Source organism: Glycine soja, chromosome 6 (genome assembly GCF_004193775.1).
Source record: "Glycine soja cultivar W05 chromosome 6, ASM419377v2, whole genome shotgun sequence".
Taxonomy (NCBI): domain Eukaryota; kingdom Viridiplantae; phylum Streptophyta; class Magnoliopsida; order Fabales; family Fabaceae; genus Glycine; species Glycine soja.
In genome coordinates, this window is record NC_041007.1 from 9,213,832 (window position 1) to 9,235,969 (window position 22,138).

The window sequence follows — 22,138 nt, forward strand, 5'->3', positions numbered from 1 at the left end:
CACCTCCCAGCTTGGGGTCAATTCGGTCATAATTCAAGATCTGCCTCTCCATCAACATTCCCCCACTTTTTCAATACTACTTTCTAAATAAGTAATTACTGCAGTACTAATTAATTCAATTCCTTGTTTGGATGCAAATTGCAAGTTTCATTCAGATTATTATTATTTATTAATCAATGTTTTAAAGTGTTGCTTTAACTAAAACGTGAGTGTTAATTTTTTTTATATTATGTTTAATTCCTACCTATAAAAATAATGATGGACAATAATATTTTATTCTAAAAAATACAAGCTCTTTATAAGCAAATAAAATAAAATAATCTTTTCACATTTATGTATAAGCTAATTTATTGTTAGTTTCTTTGAAAATTATTTTAACTTATGTACAAACTAATTTTAATCAATCGTTGAACATTATGTATTTTTTTTCTTTTTTTATCAGTATTATATGAAGAAATTTATTAGTTATGTTAAAAATGTGTTTATAACATTGAATGTTATGTTTTTTAAAAAATATCTTTAACCTTAATCCATCAATTATTGTCTTAAAGTTAACTGTTAACAAAATCTTGTCGGATATTCTTAATTAATTGTTGCCCTGTATTGTGTTACATTAATGAACGAGTTGGCGATATTGATGTTTTAAATATTATTCTACGTGTAGTTTTTATTAATTAATTAATTAATTAAATTAATAAATTGTGTGACTTAATCATAACTAAATTAGATAGTGCTTTATTTAAAATATGGAATAATTAATTTACAGTCTATAATCTAGATTCTTAAATAAAATCATGTTAGGATTTGTAATTATTAAAAGTGACATAGCTTTTATAACATAAAATCAATATTATCTTATTGTTAAATTATATTTAAACTAATAATATTAATGCTGTTATGTTCAAAAAAGGGTAATGGTACTATTAAATTATTAATAATAAAAAATCAATATAGAATGTGCTATATTTTAATCAATCTTAAGATAAGAAAACCTCAACGAAAATGGCGATTATGATATGCCTTTTCAAGTATATTCTCTCTCTATCTAAAAATTTAAGCATCATTAATAATTAATTTTAGATGTTTTTTCAATTTATAAATGTAATTGTTACATAAATATTTAAAAAGAGAATTTTGATAGTTATAATAATTTTATTTGACTTGAGTAAGATTATCTGTATCAATATATGTAATTTATAAAAAAAATATGACCCTAAATATTTTTTGTTTCATTCTCTATTATTTAAAGTTAATAGTAGAAATTTAAAATTAACTATACATGACACTAAATACATTAGGAGGAGAAAAATTATCTCTGAAAAAGTCTTTTATATTAAAATAAACTGGATTACAATACACAATAATTTTTAGGCATAAATAACTATAGTCGTTAAAAAATAAATTAAAAGAAGGATGTAATTTAGAAATTATAAGGAAACAATGTAACCGCAAATTACAACCGGATCGATTTATTGTGGAAAAATGCTACGGCATGTTTGGTTAATATGCTTATCGGGAACAGTGAAACTAACTTCTACTGAAGCAAGGTTCTAATATCATATAAAAAAAAGTTGGCATTTACTCTTCCATCCAAATTACGATGTATATACTTGCCTGGGATGGGTTATTGTTTTTCGTTTTTCGATTATTTTATATCTGTACTTATATTCCTTAAGAAAAAATATTTTGCGGCAAAAATTGAACTTCAAATCTGACAAAAAAAAACAAACTTTTTTCTAACAGACAAATTAAAAAACAAACTTCACCATTGAGATCGCGTAGACAATTATTTTTTTATTGATAGTAATATTTAGTCATGTGTTTGAATGAATTGTTATGCGCATCTTTCTCATGATCAGAACTAACAGATGCAATTTTTATATATTCTTCACAAATCAAACGTAATTTTACGCATTTACAGTCTGTCCAAACATATGCTTGAATTGAATTTGATTTACCCCCGTTTACTTAACTATAAAATTACGTTAAATTTTTTAAAAAAACGGACGCAGATGTTACTTCAAAAAATGCTTCACGGTGATACTCGTTTTCTTTCTTTAACGTATAACCAAGCTGACAATTACAATATATGCTACTTCATGCTGAGATTAATAAATTTATAAGGTTTCATCAACTGTTTAGTGCGTGCTTGTAAAAACGTTCTGTTACTTCCAAGTTAATGTCTAGGAAATATGTTTTTTTTCGTTGAACAAACTTTTAACGGATATCCAAACATATTTTTAGACTGTTTGAGAATCCGTTGAATTACGTTTGGCATCAAAACTTTGTGTTTGTAGAATTACGATGAACATGTCTCGAAATGCAAAATTGACTTAAAACAAACAAATATTTAATATTTAGATATAGATAATATTCTATGAATTTAATTTATTTTAATAAATTCTTGATAACGTTAATTTAGTTTTAATTAAAATAAGTTACATCTTTATAATAAATTACACCAGCATTTCATGAGATTTCACGAAATTTCTCTAACCTGTTAAAAAGTTCACAAAATATGTTTTTTTTTTCTCTGAATAGTATTTACTTTCTAGAAAGACTTTGGCATACCACCTTCAATGAACTTTTTTCTTTTTAATTACATCTTTTTTATCTATAAGAATCAAATTTAAAATATTATTCAAGATATTCAAATTCAATTTCAATCAAACTAACTTATATTAATACCCACTCATGAAACACATTATACCAACTTTCCTCTCTCTCTCTATATAGTGTCATAGTGACAGCCTATGTTACATAATAAACAACACACAACACTATACGTCTCTAGAAGGGAATTGTTGTAAATATTAAAAAGTAATGAGGTCATGCATAATCTCAAAAAGTCTTAATATGTATTGGTGTAATTTACTCTTTTTTTTAAGAAAGTGTAATTTACTCTTTTATATATACCAATCATGTAAAAAGACTGCTAAAAAATATACTTAATTTATTTAGTTAATTAAATACTCAAAGTCTATCTTTATCCACATGTATCATGAACTCCTTCGATGAGAATCTAAAGCATTTGTAATTATTTTAAAGAAAAATAATAATTTGATATATTTTAAGAATAAATTATATGATTCATATCATATTCCTATAATATTCTGTTTAGAAAAAATATATATTCTTTTTTTTTTTTTTAAAAGTTATCTCATAGTCAAAAGTTATGAAATTAATCTCAAGACAAAACATTATTAAAGTGAATTTTGCTTTTAGCTTCTTATTATAAAAATTTTCTATAAGCAGGTAATGATAATAAACCTCTCTTTATATGTTTAAAGAATTAAATTATGTTATCCTTGGTAGAAAAGTTATATCTTTGTAATATTGTTCTTTAATTTTTTTTAATGTGATATAAAAGGAGTTAAACCAGCCCAAAAAAATTTAAAATCCAGAAGGGATAATAACAGAAAACACCGTCTTTTATTTTTTTACTATAATTACAATGTTATTTTCCATCTCCGGAACAAGTTATACTATATTTCCTAAAATTGAAATTTATGCGTTAACAATTTTTTTTATTACAGGCTATAAAACAAATAAAACAATAAATTTTACTAACATTTTACATTTTACTTTCATGTTTAATAATGCTTTTAAAAAATATGTTACCGAAACTAATAAAATAAATATGAATTATACTTTATACGTACTTGTCATTTTTAGAAATGTGTATTAATCTTTTTGAATAATGCTAAATCTTTCTCACATTTAATTTTTTATATTTTATGAAGAAAATATTAAACTAAAATAAATATATATTATATACATTTAATGTCTTAAAATATTTAAAATGTTTAATATTTTTCAATTCAAAATATTCACACGGCAACCCAACTACCGGACAATAGGGATTTGAGAACTGACAGTAAAAGCATGATAGGAGGGATCTCGGAAGGGTAGTTTAGATTAGAGATCCAAAGCCTCTTTCGTAATTAAGGTAACTTTTCAATTTATCAGTACCCAGGTGTCATCTCTTTCATACAAGTTGTTGAAATTATATCATATCGACTGATATGACACGTGAGTGAGATTATATGGGTAATATATAAAAGTTGTAATTTATTAATTTTTTTAACATAATAAATTACAACTAAGAATATTGCTAAATGAAAGTGTACAGAGTACTGACAAGTGGCAGCCACACAGAGTTACCACCAGAAGGACCTTCCCTAGTTAATTGGACGCAAAATTATTATTATAAATACACGCATAAAAACTACACGTACGATAATTGTCAAAACATCAAATCAAATGTACTTCCTCCTGTTAGCAGTAAAAAATTGATGCATTTGGTAGATATTTTTAGGTCTCTTTCACCCACACTACATGGGAAGCTAACTAATTAGCTGATTAGCCAGCAAAGTTTGAGCTGTCTACACAGAATTATTTTCATGTCTTTAGTTTTCTTCCATCTTTTATTTCAATATCTTTCTAAGTCCATGAGTATCATGTATTTTTCCCCTAGAGGATTTTAGTTGTTGTGGGGTGGTTTAATTTTCTCTTTATACTATAAAAACACTTCATAAACAGCAATCAAGATATCCTTACAAAACGGTAACTGATAAATTATAGAAAAAGATGAGTGATATAATAGAAAAGTAACAATCAAATTATAAAAAATGTTATAACAATTTATTAATTATGAACATAATAATATATTTATGGAAAATTGGGTTGCTCTCGTTTTGTGCTGCCAAAAGTGACAAGATACACCTCCTCCATTGAATCATATGCCTTCAAATTAGCCGTAGCATAGTTCCACGATATTTGTTGTATACTTTTTGTTCGGTGGAGTTTACGAAGTCAGCATAAGCCAAATGTATATCCCCCAAACCTCCTAGAAAAGTAAAAGGTCTACTTGCTGACTAAGAATAAGTTAATTTTTGAAGATTATCAATTTTTTTAATAGATATTATTAACAAGATTAAGTTTCTTATAAGTATTGATAAATGCACCCGTTGTATTTGTTTTAGCATCTTGATATAGATCTTCTTGTATTATGGATACTTTTGATTTTCTTGAACTGCGGGTATGTCGCGTTTATTATTGTATCATTTTGGATTTAATATAATTTATATTTTTCCCAAATAAAAAAAATAAAAGGACAAAATTAAGCACTAGTTTGTTTTTGCTACTTCCTTGCGTGCAGCTGGATTCATAGCACTGCTTCTAAAACGGTTCAGAGGGTCTGCGTCAACGGCCGTTCCCCTTGTATTTGACACACCAGTCAACTCATATATTCTATTGCTACATGTGCTAAAAATTTGATTAAAAAAATCTTTAATCTTGAAATATGACATGTACTACAAGAGTTATGAAAAGATTGAGTTATAGGAAAAAAAAAAAAGGAAAATGAATTCGCCTGGTGATCTCAATGGACAATTACAATATGTACAAGAGGAGAATGTCTTTGTATTTGTTAAACTTATCATCTTAGAAATTACATGACAAGGTCTACAAAACTCACCATAGTTCACATGAACATGACATGAGTACAAGTGTTCAATAACTCATTAAAATCACATATGGGCTAAACGAGTAAATGATTCAGTCCCTATTTAACATTTAATTAATTTAACTTTTATTAAATATGTGGCTAGACTAATCGGACGTATCACGAATTCACGATCTTATTGAAAAAAAAAATTGAGTAATAAATGTGGCTGCCCAAGTTTGGCAAAGTAAGGCACATCAATAGGAACTTTTCACAATTGTGAAATATTCCATGTGATTCGTCTATGCTACCTAGTACCTATGAGATATCTTGTGATTTTTTTGGGTATGAAAATTGAAAAATATGGCCGAGCGTCAATTAATTGTAATTAGTGTCGTATAACTATTATTATCATCATGTTTAATAAAAAGATTAAGAAAAGAAAATGATGCCCTTTTCAAGACCAATACATGCTAAAATCTTAACAGGAACTTACATCAATTCAACCAACCTAGCCTGTATCCTTTTCTCCCAGTGGCAATTGATTTAATTTGTGGTGTTAAGCATGATGGACAAGTTGGTTCTGTTTTTTGCACCAATAAAGGGTATAATAGTGACTGCGAAATTTAGGAGACTGCAGAAAACTACCGTTAATTTAATTTGATTAACTCACTTTATCTCTAATTCATACTGTGACCACTTTGCAATTGCCTGGTGATGCAAGTCAGCTACTGGAACGAGAAATTATACATGGGATGGGAAATGCTCAAAGAAATAACAAAATTTTGTAAGTATAGATAATAGCTTACCATTAAATGTTATTTTTTGGGTTGATAAACACACCAAAACCTCAAAAGATATTGAATACTATACCTTAGATTATTTATCTTAAAGAATTTGAATTTTATTAAGAAATGTGAAACAATTTTGTTAATTTTTGTCAAATTTTCCAATTGACACAAGGCATGATTTAAAATTTTAAGAATTTGATCAGTGATAGCAACTTTTAATCTCTACATACATTTTTTAATATAAAATTATTTAATAAAAATTTTGCACTATTCAATTAATTACTTGTGTGTATAGTATGTATTTTTGTTTATCAATTTAACTATTAAATTGTAACCTTTTATTTTGTACCATATTTTGAAACTTACTCAATGATTACATAATTAAATAATTCATATATTTTTTTTATAGATTTTAAAATTATATGTTCTGGACCAATGTCTTAGGTCCAAATTGGTCAATAAAAACATACATCAGCCCAAAAATCTAATTTACTAATAACTCGATGACCCAAAGGGTGTGAAGGATAAACAAGTAGCACTCCAAATCAAATAGAAATTGAGAAAATTATCATAACGAACATTTGAGAATTACGGAGACAATACTAAATTTTTTTGTCAGCTTTTATTATTCCAAATTATATTATACACATAAATAGAATATGTTGTTAGATCGTCTTATGATATCAAACCTTGCAAGAGGTATAATTTGGCATTCAAGTTGCAGACTTGAGTGAAAACAAGGTGGCCAATCAACCATGAAGAAACACATACTAAATCAAACCGATTGTTAAATTCGTAAGCACAGCTTTATTTAATTTTAACTTCTCAATCACGGTTACATACGGTTCTCACCATGAGCCTGCTGAAGTACAACCATCCTTACCGATAGGCATAGCATGTTGCTTAAGTATTTTATCACCATACCAACCCATCATATGATCATTTTATTACTCTGTTTTTTTGGTGCATTGCTTTACCACATTTTATATTTGGTAATCGGTGTCATTGTTTCTTTCTTCTTTTTAATCATACTAAAAGGTATGGTATTTTCTTATTTCTTGATTGAAACAGTAAGTTCTTCCACCCAACCCCCGAAAAAAAAAAGGTTATAATAATCGTTGCTGTAGACTCACTTGTAATGCACTAAAGCTTGAGAGGTAAGTATAATTTACTTTATGAACCATACGTTAATATCAGTACATTTTCACTCAGAGACATGCAACCTTTTTCAAATAGATTTCACATTTGAATGACAGGCTCTTTTGACTGACAAAATTATTTAGTCGACTAGGTTAAATGGGATGAAGAATAAAAATTATCATTTGTTTATAATTGCTGTAATTTTGTTGGTATACCTATATAGAACCTTAAACTAAGGATGACAATTGCCGTATTTAGAAAAGAAAAGATTTAAATACCTTTTTCCATTCTTGCAATTTAGCATTTTTTTTATTTTCTTGTAATTTTTTTCTCATTTTAATTTTTATAAAATATGTTTGTTTTGTTTTTCATTTTAGATAATATTTTTTCACCGTTTAGGCACTACATAAAACGTCTTAAGGATAAAAAAGATAAACATATTTTATAAGAACTAAAATAAAAAATAAAATTTTGCAAAAACCAAAGTGAAAAAAAAATGCTAAACTGCATGCACCAAAAAAAAAAAATTAAACCAAAAGAAAAATGACTTGACAATATACTATATGCTCATAGAATCTTAAACTATGATTGATAATTTAGCACTATCCCTATTAATAATCTAATTCACTTCAATTATTTTTTTTATTTATTTGTTGGGTTTCTTAGAGTATCCGACATTATTTGTTGAGAAACTAAATTCTTCAACCATCCCAGCTCCCCCCCTTTTTTTTGGTGAATATCCCAGCTCCCCCCTATATGATAATAATGATGAGTATTCAATTGTTTTACACAGAGAAAGAAAAGTAATAAATAAATAAAAGAATAATAATTTTATAAAACATACTTTAGTAATATTATATTGAAAAGTTAAAATAACATTTTTAGGATTATTATTAAAAAAAAATTAATATTATATTAAAAAATTATCATAACACTCGTTTTGGGACAATTGTTTTTCAAGTATAACATTTATTTTATGACGGATGAAATATATTTTATGATTATTATTGAAATTTATTTTATTTATAATTTTATTCAATTCCTTTTAAGTTTTTGATCTATTTATTTTAGTGGTAGAAAAATTTCCACGAGCTTAGTTGCTAAAGTAATGAGTTAAAGTCTCTCTCTAATAAAATTTACCTCAGAAGAAAAAAAAGGGGTTCAATAAAAAATGAATTATTCTATCTCACTCGATTATATTAGACTAATTTGAAGTTTGATTCGTTTGTTTTTCATAGGAAAAGTTCAAAATTACATCCCATGTTTTTAGGTTCTTTTGGTGGGATGAAATTTGGAAAGAAAGATAATAGGAAGGAAGAATACCTAATCTAGAGTTTTTTTTTTTTGTTTTTTTATTCACAAAGTATATCTTCTTTTGTTTAGAACAGGGAAGAAAGAGTTTCTATTGGTAGGACTCACCTTCAAATATCCTTTCAAGATTAGAAATAAATCTGCGAGGAAAAGTGAGATATTTATTATAATTAACTTGTGTAGAAATTTCTTTATTATATTATAAAATTTTATTTGTTATTTCAACATACAATCAAAGCAACAGAAGTTATCACCTTATTCCAAAATAATAGACCAGTAAGAAAGAAATTACACCTCCTGGTTATATATATATCTTATGATTTTTTTTTTAATTTCTGTTTCTTCTATTTCTTTAATTTACATCTCAGCAAAAACTTAACACACGGGCATGCAGCCCCCCCAGCACACACAGACACAAGGTGAGTCTGGACATGTCTCATCCATTTCCATGATCATTCATCAACTACCAGGTTTCTTTCTTTTGTCTTTAATTTTGGTATTGGAAGGGAAACAACAACACGTGAATGAGAATTACACCTGGGTCGCGCACAAGACAACCCAAGTATTTTCTGAGGCCCACCACCAGCTTCTAAAGCAAAAAACAAAGGGCTGGTTTTCAATTTAGAGTTTGCTTGTTGACCCAAAGAAAATAAATTCTTTGTTTGCAAAAAACAGGTGTAAATAAAATTTAAAAACTGAAAGTTAGAAAAATCAGTTCCCCTTTAGGAATTTGTTTATAAACTCAATTTCCAGAATACATGCACACTCACCTGAAAAAAAAAAAGTAAGTTTGGGATAATCAAGTTTCTTGATTCAATGGATGAATAAATAAATTGTTTTTTTATCAGTGAAATAAATTGTTTTATATTGGCTACATTATTTACCAGCTTGATTGTATACTAAAAAGCGGAAATTTTGTCCACAATTGTTTTAAGATAGTAATCTTTTCCACAATGCAGGAGTGTTTGATTATTCTTATTTTTTTAGTTTTTAAAACTATTTTATAAAATATTTTTCAAAAAATTATTTTAGAAAATAGAAGTGAGGGAAAGATGTAAAAGTAATATGAAAAATATGAATATAATAGAAAACTGGGAATGGAAGACCAACAAAATAATTAATTTAATTTTAAAATCCAATCCAAGTTAAGGATTATAATAGTTGCTCATTAATTGTCAATGCCACTTTTGCTAAATTTGGTATAAGTAAATATCTAATTTTCTCACATGATTATGGTGGAAGGCGACACGGTCTTACACGCTTTTAGAAACTCTTTTGCATCCAATATTTTCTTCAACGATAATCATATATTAGTGGTTTTTCTATCAGTAGTTACATCCTTTAAGCGTGTTTGTCTATGTTTAACTAAAACTGCTGCACGTATGAGAAAGACTTTCATCAAAAGTTAACAACCTATTTAGATTATATTATCATTTTTTAAAATGAGAGACTAGATACAAAAATCATGATATTTAGAAAAATAAAACCAAAGCAAATTAATTTTTTTTTTATAATTTGTTTTCGCTTTCAAACACTTTTGATTAATTCCAATTCAGACTTTTAAAAATTAACTCACTACGTCAAATTAATAGATAAAAAAATTGACTTGTTAGAATTCACATGAGTTATTTTCACCAATTTCTTAAAAAAATATAATATTATTATTTATTTTTACTCCATAAAATAAAATATTCTTTATTAAAAATAAAAAAATTTAATTACATACTACTTTTTAATTAATATATACTACTTAAATTTACTACTTGTATTATTTAATAATAAAAAAATTTGATTTTAAATTTCACTTAAATTAAGAACACGTACATAATGCATGAACAATTTATTGGTTGGACATTTATTGCATGTAGTATTTCAAAGAAGTAATATTTTTAATTTTTTTTATTGATTGTGAAAAAAAGATAATACTAATTACTAAAATAAATACAAGCAGTGTGAAATTCCAAACCTGATCTCCCTTTGTACTCTCCGCCTCAGTGTAGTAGCAACTAGCCATCACATTCACAGCACTTCCCACGTCCATTCTTCAAATTCCTCATTCCTATGATCCCAATGCAAACTCATTAACCGCTCATCGTTCTTCTGAAACCACCGTCTCCTTCGATCGCCACCACCAAAACAACATCACATTTCCTCCGAATTGTTCTGCGACCGTTGGATCAGCAATATGAACGCCTACATTATCGGCCTCGTGGTTCCGCTCCTCGTCCTTCTCTACCGCAGCCGCAGCTCCAACAAGCGCCGTGGCATCCCCGCCGAAGCCGGCGGCGAGCCCGGCCTCGCGCTGCGCAATCACCGCTTCGATTCACCGCTCAGCTCCGCGTGGGAGGGCGTCACAACGCTCGCGGAGCTCTTTGAGCGCGCATGCAGGGAGCACCAGGAGCGCGTTCTGCTCGGCACGCGCGCTCTGATCGCGCGTGAGATGGAGACCTCTCCCGACGGTAGAACCTTCGAGAAGCTTGACCTCGGGGACTACCAGTGGCTCACCTACGGGAAAGTGTTTGAATCCGTCTCGAGTTTCGCGTCCGGTTTGGCGTCGCTCGGCCATCGCCGGGAGGAACGCGTTGCTATCTTCGCTGACACCAGAGAACGATGGTTTATTGCACTGCAGGTGTGTATGTCTTTTGTGATTGGAACAATTTTTTATTTTTTTTGTTTCTCATGGTTTTGTTTCTTTTTCAGGGTTGCTTCAGGAGGAATGTGACGGTTGTGACTATGTATTCGTCGTTGGGAAAGGAAGCTTTGTGTCACTCGTTGAATGAGGTTTGTTCTCTGTTTATGACTTTATTTATGTTAATCATTACAGACTGAGAAGTGTTACTGCTATATATTATGTTTCTATGATTATGCTATAATGTGGTTCATTTGTTTAGTCTTAAGAGGTAGAATCAGATCTTTGTGACCTTTTCTTTTGTATAGTGATATGAAAATTTTTGACGGTGAGAAAAGAAACTGTAAATTTCTAAACAAGGAATAAGATATACTCGTCCTCATGGTATTATAGAAAATGAAAAAAAAAAGGACGGCGATGGAATTATAAGTGTAAAGTTATATATTTTTCTTTTAATTTCTCTTGGATTTTTTTACTTTTAAAATGTACCACTAGCAGTAGTGGAACACTAGAAATACTGCAAAGACTATCCGGTCTCACAACAAATGTCATAGCATAACAATATAACATGCTTCTTAAAATGTTGCATGTTCTCCTCTCCTACCATGCACACCAAATAAATGCTTTTGGCAATTGTTAAGGTGACATTGTATAAACTATCAATTGTTTAAAACAGAAGTAATAGGGACAGAAAACCTTCGGGTGGAGGGTTTCATTTAGGTAAACTAAGGTATTAGCGTATGTTTGCTTAACCGTTCAAATATTGCTAGCACAAATTTCAAGTTCCAACACATCTAAATGGAGAAGTTACGAAGGGGATGCATTGGCAAAAGTACGTTGGATAACCCTTTAACGTTACCCCAAACATACGCTTAATTATTTGTTCTTTTCTCATGATGAAGTTCTTGATTTTATTCTTAACTTCAGTCCCTTCTTTTCATTTACAACTTGTTTGTAGAACGTCATTCAACTTCTCAACATACAACTCTGGTATTCAAAGTTTATTTTGTGGTCAAGAATTCAACTCTGTTTCATTATATATTTGTTAATTTTGCTGTAGATTGTTCTCAATATTTAGATTTACTTTTTGAATTTTGTTTATGTGCTTTGAAAAGGTTTACTGAATTTGATGTGTTTCTTAGTTCATGTTCTTGTTTTTTTTGTAAGCTAACTTGCAAAATCTGTGCCAGACAGAGGTTACAACTGTGATTTGTGGGCGCAAAGAATTGAAATCACTAGTAAATATTAGTGGTCAACTTGACTCAGTGAAACGTGTGATATGCATGGACGATGATATCCCATCTGATGCCTCGTCTGCTCAGCATGGCTGGAAAATCACTACGTTTTCTAATGTTGAGAGGCTTGGTAGAGAAAATCCTGTTGAGGCTGATTTACCTCTTTCAGCAGATGTTGCAGTTATAATGTACACAAGTGGAAGTACAGGATTACCTAAGGTGAAAAGTGTCCTTGAGTTATTTTGTTCTTCCAATGACAACTATTCTATCATTTCACTGGATTGAATTTCCTAAATAGTAGTCTAGAATCTAGAAGGGACCATTTTTTTAACTTAATTTTGTAATCCTTTTTCTCTTCCTCTCTTTTTTGTTGTATCATTTCTTGAATTTCTTTCTTTTCACAGGGTGTGATGATGACACATGGCAATGTCTTGGCAACAGTCTCTTCTGTAATGATAATAGTTCCTAACCTTGGACCAAAGGATGTCTATCTAGCATACTTACCGATGGCTCATATCCTTGAATTAGTAGCTGAGGTATGGGTTTCTACTTCAGTGAATGGATTGAATAAATATTTCAGTTTAAAGGGAATTTAGATTGTGTTTTAGTTTCTTAATTTTTCTTATGTTGGATGTTTTGACAAACTCAAATACTTGTTTTAGAATTTGATTGCAGCTGTTGGAGGTTGTATAGGATATGGATCTCCTTTGACTTTAACTGATACATCAAACAAAATAAAAAAGGGGAAACAGGGGGATTCCACTGCACTGATGCCAACTGTGATGGCAGCTGTACCAGCAATTCTTGATCGTGTACGTGACGGAGTGCTCAAGAAGGTATTTGATTTGTGATGCAATTGAAGAATACACTCCTACATATCAATATTATGCGTTGATGTCTCTATGTTAGTGAGCTTGGTGAATAAACCTTGTAGTTGTAGGTATACAGTCAACGTAGTAAGACTAAACCCTGATCGTGCAGGTAAATTCAAAGGGAGGATTGTCAAAGAAGTTGTTTCATTTAGCCTATTCACGAAGATTACAAGCAATTAATGGTTGCTGGTTTGGTGCTTGGGGCTTGGAAAAAGCTCTATGGAATTTTCTCGTGTTCAAAAAGGTTCAAGCAATTTTGGGTGGTCGCATTCGGTTTATACTGTGTGGTGGTGCTCCCCTTTCTGGTGATACCCAAAGATTCATCAATATTTGTCTTGGGTCAGTATTGTTGCATTTTCAAACCTTTTTTTTGTAAATAAAGGAATATCATTCTAAGATATTCTCCTAAAGAAATAATAAAAAAAACACTACAGAAGTTCTTTGTGAAGAAGAAATACTCCGCTTGATAGTTGATATTAAATATAATCATCACTTTATGTTAGTTTGCTTATTTTTCTTGGAAAATTCAAGTCCTATAGATTGGCCTTCTAAAATAAAAAATACTAGATTTGCTCTAGAATTGTCTAGCTTTATCATGTACTTTTTCTGTTTTGCTTTACAGATTTCCTGTATTATCTTTTTTCTGTCACATTTATATTTGGTTTTCATTTTCAGTGCTCCAATAGGTCAAGGATATGGTCTAACAGAGACTTGTGCTGGTGGGTCATTCTCTGATTTTGACGATACATCTGTTGGACGTGTTGGGCCACCTGTTCCTTGCTCATATATTAAGGTAGTAATTGATTAGATGTAATCCACCTCCATACATTTTAACCTCAAGGAATATTTACTAACATAAATGCTCCTTTTTTCCCTCAGCTAATTGACTGGCCCGAAGGTGGATATTCAACCAGTGACTCACCAATGGCGCGAGGTGAAATTGTAATTGGTGGTCCAAATGTCACTCTTGGATACTTCAAAAATGAAGAAAAAACAAAAGAATCTTACAAGGTGTTGTTATATTTCTCTTTCTCTATTAATGAAACTTCATGTAACTGTTAAGCTTTTAGAAGACCTAGTCCTTGGCAATATTGCTCTTTTTTTTTTAACTTATATATATCTACTTTTCTTCTGTTATAAAGGTTGATGAAAGAGGAATGAGGTGGTTCTACACTGGTGACATAGGGAGATTCCATAAAGATGGTTGCCTTGAGATCATTGATAGGAAAAAGGACATAGTTAAACTACAGCATGGAGAATATGTGTCCTTGGGAAAGGTATGAATGTTGGTTTGTGGAATGCACTTCGTTTAATATTTAATAATAATTTTATTAAATACAGGTTGAGGCAGCTGTTTCTGCCAGTCCCTTCGTAGACAATATCATGTTGCATGCTGATCCTTTTCATAGCTACTGTGTGGCACTCGTTGTAGTTTCTCATTCTGCTTTGGAGCAATGGGCTTCAAAGCAAGGGATTGCTTATTCTGATCTTTCAGAATTGTGCAGCAAAGAAGAAACTGTGAAGGAGGTGCATGCATCACTTGTAAAGGTATGCCTTTTGTATCAAAGTTCTTTTACAACTTATTGGTAATATTTTGGAAAGAAAATTCAGTTTTAGAAAGTACATTTGTCTAAATCAACCGTAAAATCTAAACTTAAGGTTAACTGAGTCAGCTTTGAGAGTAACAGCACTTCTTCATCTAATATTGTCCTAGAATATGCTTGTTTGAGCAGTTGGAACTTGGACAATAGGAGATGGAAAAGTTGGAAATATTTGCTTTGTACAACAAATTTTGGCAACTTCCATTTTATTATGAATTATGAAACAATGTTGAAAGTGATTTTGTGGCCATCTATCTGGCACCCTCGCATCCCATATTTTCCCTCGCCTGCCTTTTTTCTAGTTTTCCATTTTTCACTTAATAAAACGAGCATTACCTTAATATGGTAGAAGATACAAATTCATGAATATGATAAATTTGGTTCAATGTCTTGAAAAGCTTTTATTCCTGTGAAAAGTATAAAATATTTAAATTATCTTTTTTATTTTAACAATTAGACTGGTTTTTTCAATAACAAAACACAAATAATAAAGGTTGCTTCTTGTAGTTGTGTTTTTATTTTATTTTTTCTTCTTTTGGGCTCTGATAAAAAAAGGGATATCGGGTATGTACTATTTTAACGGAGTACAACATACATCGTATTCATAGCCTTTATTGTTGCAACAAATGCTGTAACATTATTCTATTTTCTTACTATCGTAAACCATTTCCAGGAAGCAAAGACGGCTCGTCTGGAGAAATTTGAGATTCCTGCAAAAGTTAAGTTACTTTCTGAACCATGGACTCCTGAATCTGGCCTAGTCACTGCAGCTCTTAAGCTCAAGAGAGAGATACTTAGAAAGACTTTTCAAGCAGATCTCTCAGAGTTATATGCCTCGTAGACTAGACCAAAATTGGATCTGGTTACTCGTCCCAATGGAAGAAACCACTTTTAATTCTTTTTCCTTTATTTTTGTTGGGAGGGTTTTATCTTTTTATTTAGAATTATTTATCCATTTTAAATAATATTTATAATGCATAACGAGGCTTATCACGAGTAGAAGGCCAAAATGTTGAATTACATGAATTCGGGGGGTGTTGAAATTTATCGAACGTTTTATTATATTTCATCAATTTTTCAATCATAAATTTATCTGCTGAGAATTAAAAAATTTGCATTTCTGCCAATCGCTGCTCTTGTTCCAAAATTCTGGACAAAAACCAGCATTGTCCCTGCCCTGAGTTGAGTGGCCAGCCGGCAATATGCCAATATGTGTACCTTTTTTTTTTAAGTACCTTAATTCTCCCGAGTGTATTGATTATCGTACTTCCAAAAATTGTACACCTAACATACATGATTAATCACGTGAATAAATATGGTTGTGTTATAAGTGATTAACTATTATTAAATATTTTAATAATTATATTATATTATATTATTAATTATTTGTAAGACAAAGTTAACTACTATTTTCCTAATCCACACTCGCCTGATTAGTCATATAAGATTTTTTTTATTATTATTCAGCCCCAAACCCAAAAATACCCACCCGGAGTGTATACCTTTGGAACAATTCAATTGGGTTGAGGGTGTTGATAAATATTTGTGTTTTAATTTAAAATTTATAAATATATATTAATTCTATTTTATAAAATAAAATATTTATTTTAGATTTTTTTAAGATTTTGTTTTAATGAGTCAAACTAGTTTGTTAGATTTGTTTTGACAACTGTAGGTTGGTTTTCCAACGGTCATATTTCTAACGGTCATATTTTGTTGTTGCAAAATGCCTATATATATATCTCTTTCCTCTTTACTAGAGATGATAGACTGAGAGCTCTGGTTTCTTTCTGCCAACAATTTATCTCTTTCTTTTCCTATACAAAACTTAATTTTTGTGAGAGCAAGAGCATTGGTGTTCATAAGGTTCGGGGATCCTTTCGCTGCACACGATCGGAACCAACGGGTTGTCGTATCTTGGGAGAGGAGCGCAATCAGAATTTCTTACCCGTGCAGTGGGGGCGTTTTCTCTCTAAGGATAGCGTTTACGCGCTTCAACCCAGGCTATATCTTTCTTCCCTTAATTTTTCTTTCTTGTGCTTATTGTATGTTATAATGAATTATTCGTGCGTTGTCAATTAAATTTAATTTGCTACTGCTATTTCGTTATTTAATTCAAGACTGTGCATCTTCTTCATATTTTTTTTTTTCATTTTTTGTTTTATTTTCCAACAGTCTTAGAGAGAAAAAGGTTTTATTTTTTCACTTTCTTCTTGCATAGTCTTTTTGCAGTAGCATCCTATTTTATCAAAATGTCCGCCATGGATATGATTAAGTCCCTTTCCAGTAAGCCTGAAAAATTTACGGGTGAAAATTTTTTCTGTTGGCAACAACAAATGAAATTCTGGCTTACTGAATTGGATTTATACTCTGTGATTTCTAAAAGAGAAATAAAAACTTCAACTTCCTCTACTGATATAGTTCAAACTGATGCAACCATTAAGCATGATGTTTCTGATAAAGATATTTTATGTCATGGACGCATTTTAAGTGCTTTGGCTGATAACATATATAAGATTTTTTGTCATACCAAAACTTCTGTTGAGTTATGGGAAGCACTTGAATTGAAATATGGATCTGCTGAAAAAGGTTTAAGTCGTTACTCTTGTGAAAAAATGATTGAGTTTCAAATGATTGATGGAAAATCTATTTCAGATCAGATCCATGAATTTGAAAACATTGTTTATGACATGAAATTGAAAGGAATTGTTTTGCCTGACATTATGCTTGTGGCTTTCATGATATCAAAATTGCCTCCTTCGTGGACTGATTTTGCTCGAAGCTTGAAACATAAACATGAAAGTTTTACCTTTGATGATTTGCTTGTCTGTCTCCGCATTGAGGATAAACATCGTTCATCTCAAAAACACTTGCAAAAATCTGATTCTCACTCTAAGGCCTATCTTGTTGAGAGCTCTAGCAAACCTTTCTCTAAGTCCTTCAAAAGGCATGGGTTTAACAAAAATAAATTTGGTAGAAAGCCTTCATTTTCTAAAAATAAGAACAATGCTTTTAATAACAACAATAAGCCTAAGGATAAAAATTCGGGGAATGAAATTTTTTGTTTTGTTTGTGGGCGAGCTAATCATTTGGCTAAGAATTGTTTTCAACGTCATCGCCAGCCCACGTCTTTCCCTAAACCGCAGGCTAATGTTGTTACCACCAGTGCTGCCTCTGATTCCCCATCTGACAGGTACCACGTCACTAGCCCTGAGTTAAATTGTGTTTTTAACTCAAATGATTGGTTCATAGACTCCGGGGCTAATGTTCATGTGTGTGCTGATAAAAAATTATTTTCTTTATATCAGGAATCAAGCACACGTACTGTGAGCATGGGGAATGGGAGTATGGCACATGTGTTAGGAGAAGGTCAAGTGAAGCTAGAGCTATCTTCGGGAAACTTTATTGTTTTAGATGGTGTCTATCATATTTCTGATATTAGGAAAAATTTAATAAGTACCTCTTTGTTAGTCCAACAAGGGTACAAGGTTGTCTTTGAATCCAATAGAGTTGTTATTACGAGACATGGTAATTTTATTGGTAAAGGCTACATTTGTGATGGTTTGTTTAAGTTAAATCTTATGTCTCATTCTATTAATAAAATATCCAATATTTCTTCTTTTGTTGCAAATGTTGAATGTTCTAATATATGGCATGCTAGACTTGGACATGTGAATTTGAATTCTATCAAAAGAATGATGTCTCTTAATCTTATTCCTAAGGCTTCCATTGATTTAAAACAAAAATGTGAAACATGTATTCAAGCAAAACAACCTAGAAAGAGTTTTACTACATGTATTGAAAAAGAAACTAACTTGCTTGAATTGGTTCATAGTGATGTATGTGATAGTAATGATGTGTTAACACGTGGTGGTAAGAGATATTTTATCACTTTTATTGATGATTTCTCCAAATATTGTTATGTGTATTTAGTTAATCACAAAAGTGAATTGTTTGATAAGTTCAAAGTATATAAAACAGAAGTAGAAAATCAATTAGAAAGAAAAATTAAAATTTTACGTTCCGATAGAGGTGGAGAATACACATCTTTAGACATGAGTAATTTTTGTGAAATGCATGGTATTATTCATGAAGTGACACCTCTGTATGCTCCTCAATCTAATGGTATTGCGGAAAGAAAGAATCGTACATTGCTTGATATGGTGAATGCTATGCTTGTAAGTTCTGGTTTACCAAGTAATATGTGGGGTGAAGCTTTGTATTCTGCATGTCATATTCTTAATAGAGTGCCTTATAAAAATTTTGAAAAAACCCCTTATGAGCTATGGAGAAAAAGAGAACCAAACCTGAAATATCTTAAAGTGTGGGGGTGTCTAGCAAAGGTAAACATTCCCATTAATAAGAAAAGGAAAATTGGACCAAAAACTGTTGATTGTGTTTTTGTTGGATACTCTATGCATAGTACTACTTATAGATTTTTGGTAGTTAATTCAGAAGTGTCTGAAATTTCTAATGGTACTATTATGGAATCTAGAGATACTACTTTCTTTGAAAATATTTTTCCTTTGAAAAATAAATTGTCTAAATCTGTTTGTGATACTTCTTGTTCTATTTTGTCTACTTGTAGTAATACTAATAAGGACATTGTGTTTGAACCTAGGAGGAGTAAAAGATCTAAAAAAGTTAAGGATTTTGGTTCTGAATTTTGCTCTTTTTTGCTTGAAGATGATCCTAAAACTCATGGTGAGGCCATGAGGTCTATTGATGCACCTTTTTGGAAAGAAGCTATTATTGATGAAATGAGTTCTCTTAAAAATAATAAAACTTGGTTTCTTACTGATCTTCCCCCTGGTTGTAAAAGTATAGGTTGTAAGTGGGTTTTTCGAAAGAAATTAAGAACTGATGGATCTATAGAAAAATTTAAGGCAAGGCTTGTTGTGATTGGGTGTAAACAAATAGAAGGTGTAGATTTCTTTGATACATATTCTCCTGTTTCTAAAGTTACTACCATTAGGGTCTTAATTGCACTTGCTTGTGTTTTTAATTTAGAAATTCATCAAATGGATGTAAAAACTGCCTTTTTAAATGGTGAATTAGAAGAAGAAATTTATATGAACCAACCTGAAGGCTTTGTAGAACAGGGGAAGGAAAAGAAAGTTTGCAAACTTGTTAAATCTTTATATGGTTTGAAACAAGCTCCAAAACAATGGCACGAAAAATTTGATCAAGTTGTTCTTTCGTATGGTTTTCAAATCAATAATACTGATAAATGTGTGTATGTGAAACAATTTGATGATAATGGATGTGTCATTTTATGTTTGTATGTGGATGACATATTGATATTTGGTAGTAATATGCAATTCATAAATGATGTGAAGTCTTTCTTGTCTAGAAATTTTGATATGAAGGACCTTGGTCCTGTAGATGTGATTTTGGGTATTAAGCTTATAAAGAAAAATGATGGCATGATTTTAACCCAATCACACTATGTTGAAAAGTTGTTGAAGAAGTTTAATTATTTTGATGTGAAACCTGTTTCTACTCCTTATGACTCATCCATCAAGCTAAAGAAAAATTTGGGTAAAGGAATTTCTTCACATAAATATTATCAAATTATCGGTTCTTTGTTGCATTTGACAAACTTCTCTAGGCCTGACATTGCATATGCAGTTGGTAGATTAGGAAGGTATACTAATAATCCTGATCATTCTCATTGGATTGCATTAGAAAGAGTTTTTAGATACTTAAAAGGAACCATCAATTATGGCATTCATTATACATGTTTTCCTGCAGTAATTGAGGGGTTTAGTGATGCAAATTGGATTTCTGATTCTGATGAAACAAAATCAACAAGTGGTTATGTTTTTACTTTAGCTGGTGGTGCAGTATCATGGAAATCTGCTAAACAAACTATTATTTCACGTTCTACTATGGAAGCAGAAATTATTGCTTTAGATACTGCTACTAGTGAGGCTGAGTTTCTTAAAAATTTGTTATGTGATCTACCATTGTTGAATAAGCCTATACCTCCAATTCCAATGCATTGTGATAGTCAAGTTGCTATATCTAAAGTTACTAGCAAAAATTTTAATGAAAAAAGAAGACACTTAAGAGTGAGACATAAGTCTATCAGAAATTTGATTTCTCATGGTGTCATTTCTCTTGACTTTGTCAGGTCAGAAAATAATATTGCGGATCCGCTTACAAAAGGGTTGACGCGTCAACAAGTACTTGAGTCGTCGAGGGGAATGGGATTAAAGCCCATTATTTAGTTACAACAATGGACACCCGTCTCCGTGTGATTGGTGATCCCATGAATGGAGTTCAACGGGTAACAACGAAATTGTTTGTTGACTAAAGTACACCAAAATGAAATTTGACGGAGCTGTTCCGTTTCTCATTCCTATGACGAGGTGTATTATAAATTGTGGCAATATTAAGGTTGAGGTATTTATATATGTGTATTTTTGATGAAAAAAAAAAATACCTCTTAATGAATCCGATGACAATTATGTAGGGGTGAGGGTCACAACTCACTCTTTGAGGATTCACCTAGTGAGTGTGGTGGTGGGGCCGCCACTGTGAGATATGGGCTAATCTCTAAGTGACACTCACGAAACAAGATACAAGCGCAAGGCCGTGTAACGCGCTACCACTGATTAGAACCTAATTGAACACCAATATTGTAGGAGTTGTGTACTAAAGTCCGGTTAAAGAATATGTAGTTCAAGACAATCAAGTCACTACATTTTTCTCGGATGGAAGTTCATAAACACTAGGTATAAGGCTCAAACCCGGAAGGTTCCTTATACCGAAATACAATATCACATGCTCTTTCTCTTATATTTTTATCTTTCAGAAAATATATTTTAAAATTTTAAATTATGTGGGGGAATGTTGATAAATATTTGTGTTTTAATTTAAAATTTATAAATATATATTAATTCTATTTTATAAAATAAAATATTTATTTTAGATTTTTTTAAGATTTTGTTTTAATGAGTCAAACTAGTTTGTTAGATTTGTTTTGACAACTGTAGGTTGGTTTTCCAACGGTCATATTTCTAACGGTCATATTTTGTTGTTGCAAAATGCCTATATATATATCTCTTTCCTCTTTACTAGAGATGATAGACTGAGAGCTCTGGTTTC

At 30.7% G+C, this 22,138-nt stretch overlaps 1 protein-coding gene across 1 annotated transcript; it reads left to right on the plus strand.

Moving 5' to 3' along the window:
• The first annotated feature begins 10,646 nt into the window (after positions 1-10,646).
• On the plus strand, positions 10,647-16,136 carry LOC114415410 (long chain acyl-CoA synthetase 9, chloroplastic-like). The gene is made up of 11 exons (XM_028380085.1): positions 10,647-11,317; positions 11,389-11,469; positions 12,508-12,771; positions 12,957-13,088; positions 13,215-13,388; positions 13,534-13,763; positions 14,100-14,217; positions 14,304-14,435; positions 14,567-14,701; positions 14,766-14,972; positions 15,699-16,136. The coding sequence occupies exons 1-11, from the start codon at positions 10,874-10,876 to the stop codon at positions 15,864-15,866; spliced, it is 2,085 nt and encodes a 694-aa protein (XP_028235886.1). The 5' UTR covers positions 10,647-10,873; the 3' UTR covers positions 15,867-16,136.
• The last annotated feature ends 6,002 nt before the right edge of the window (positions 16,137-22,138 follow it).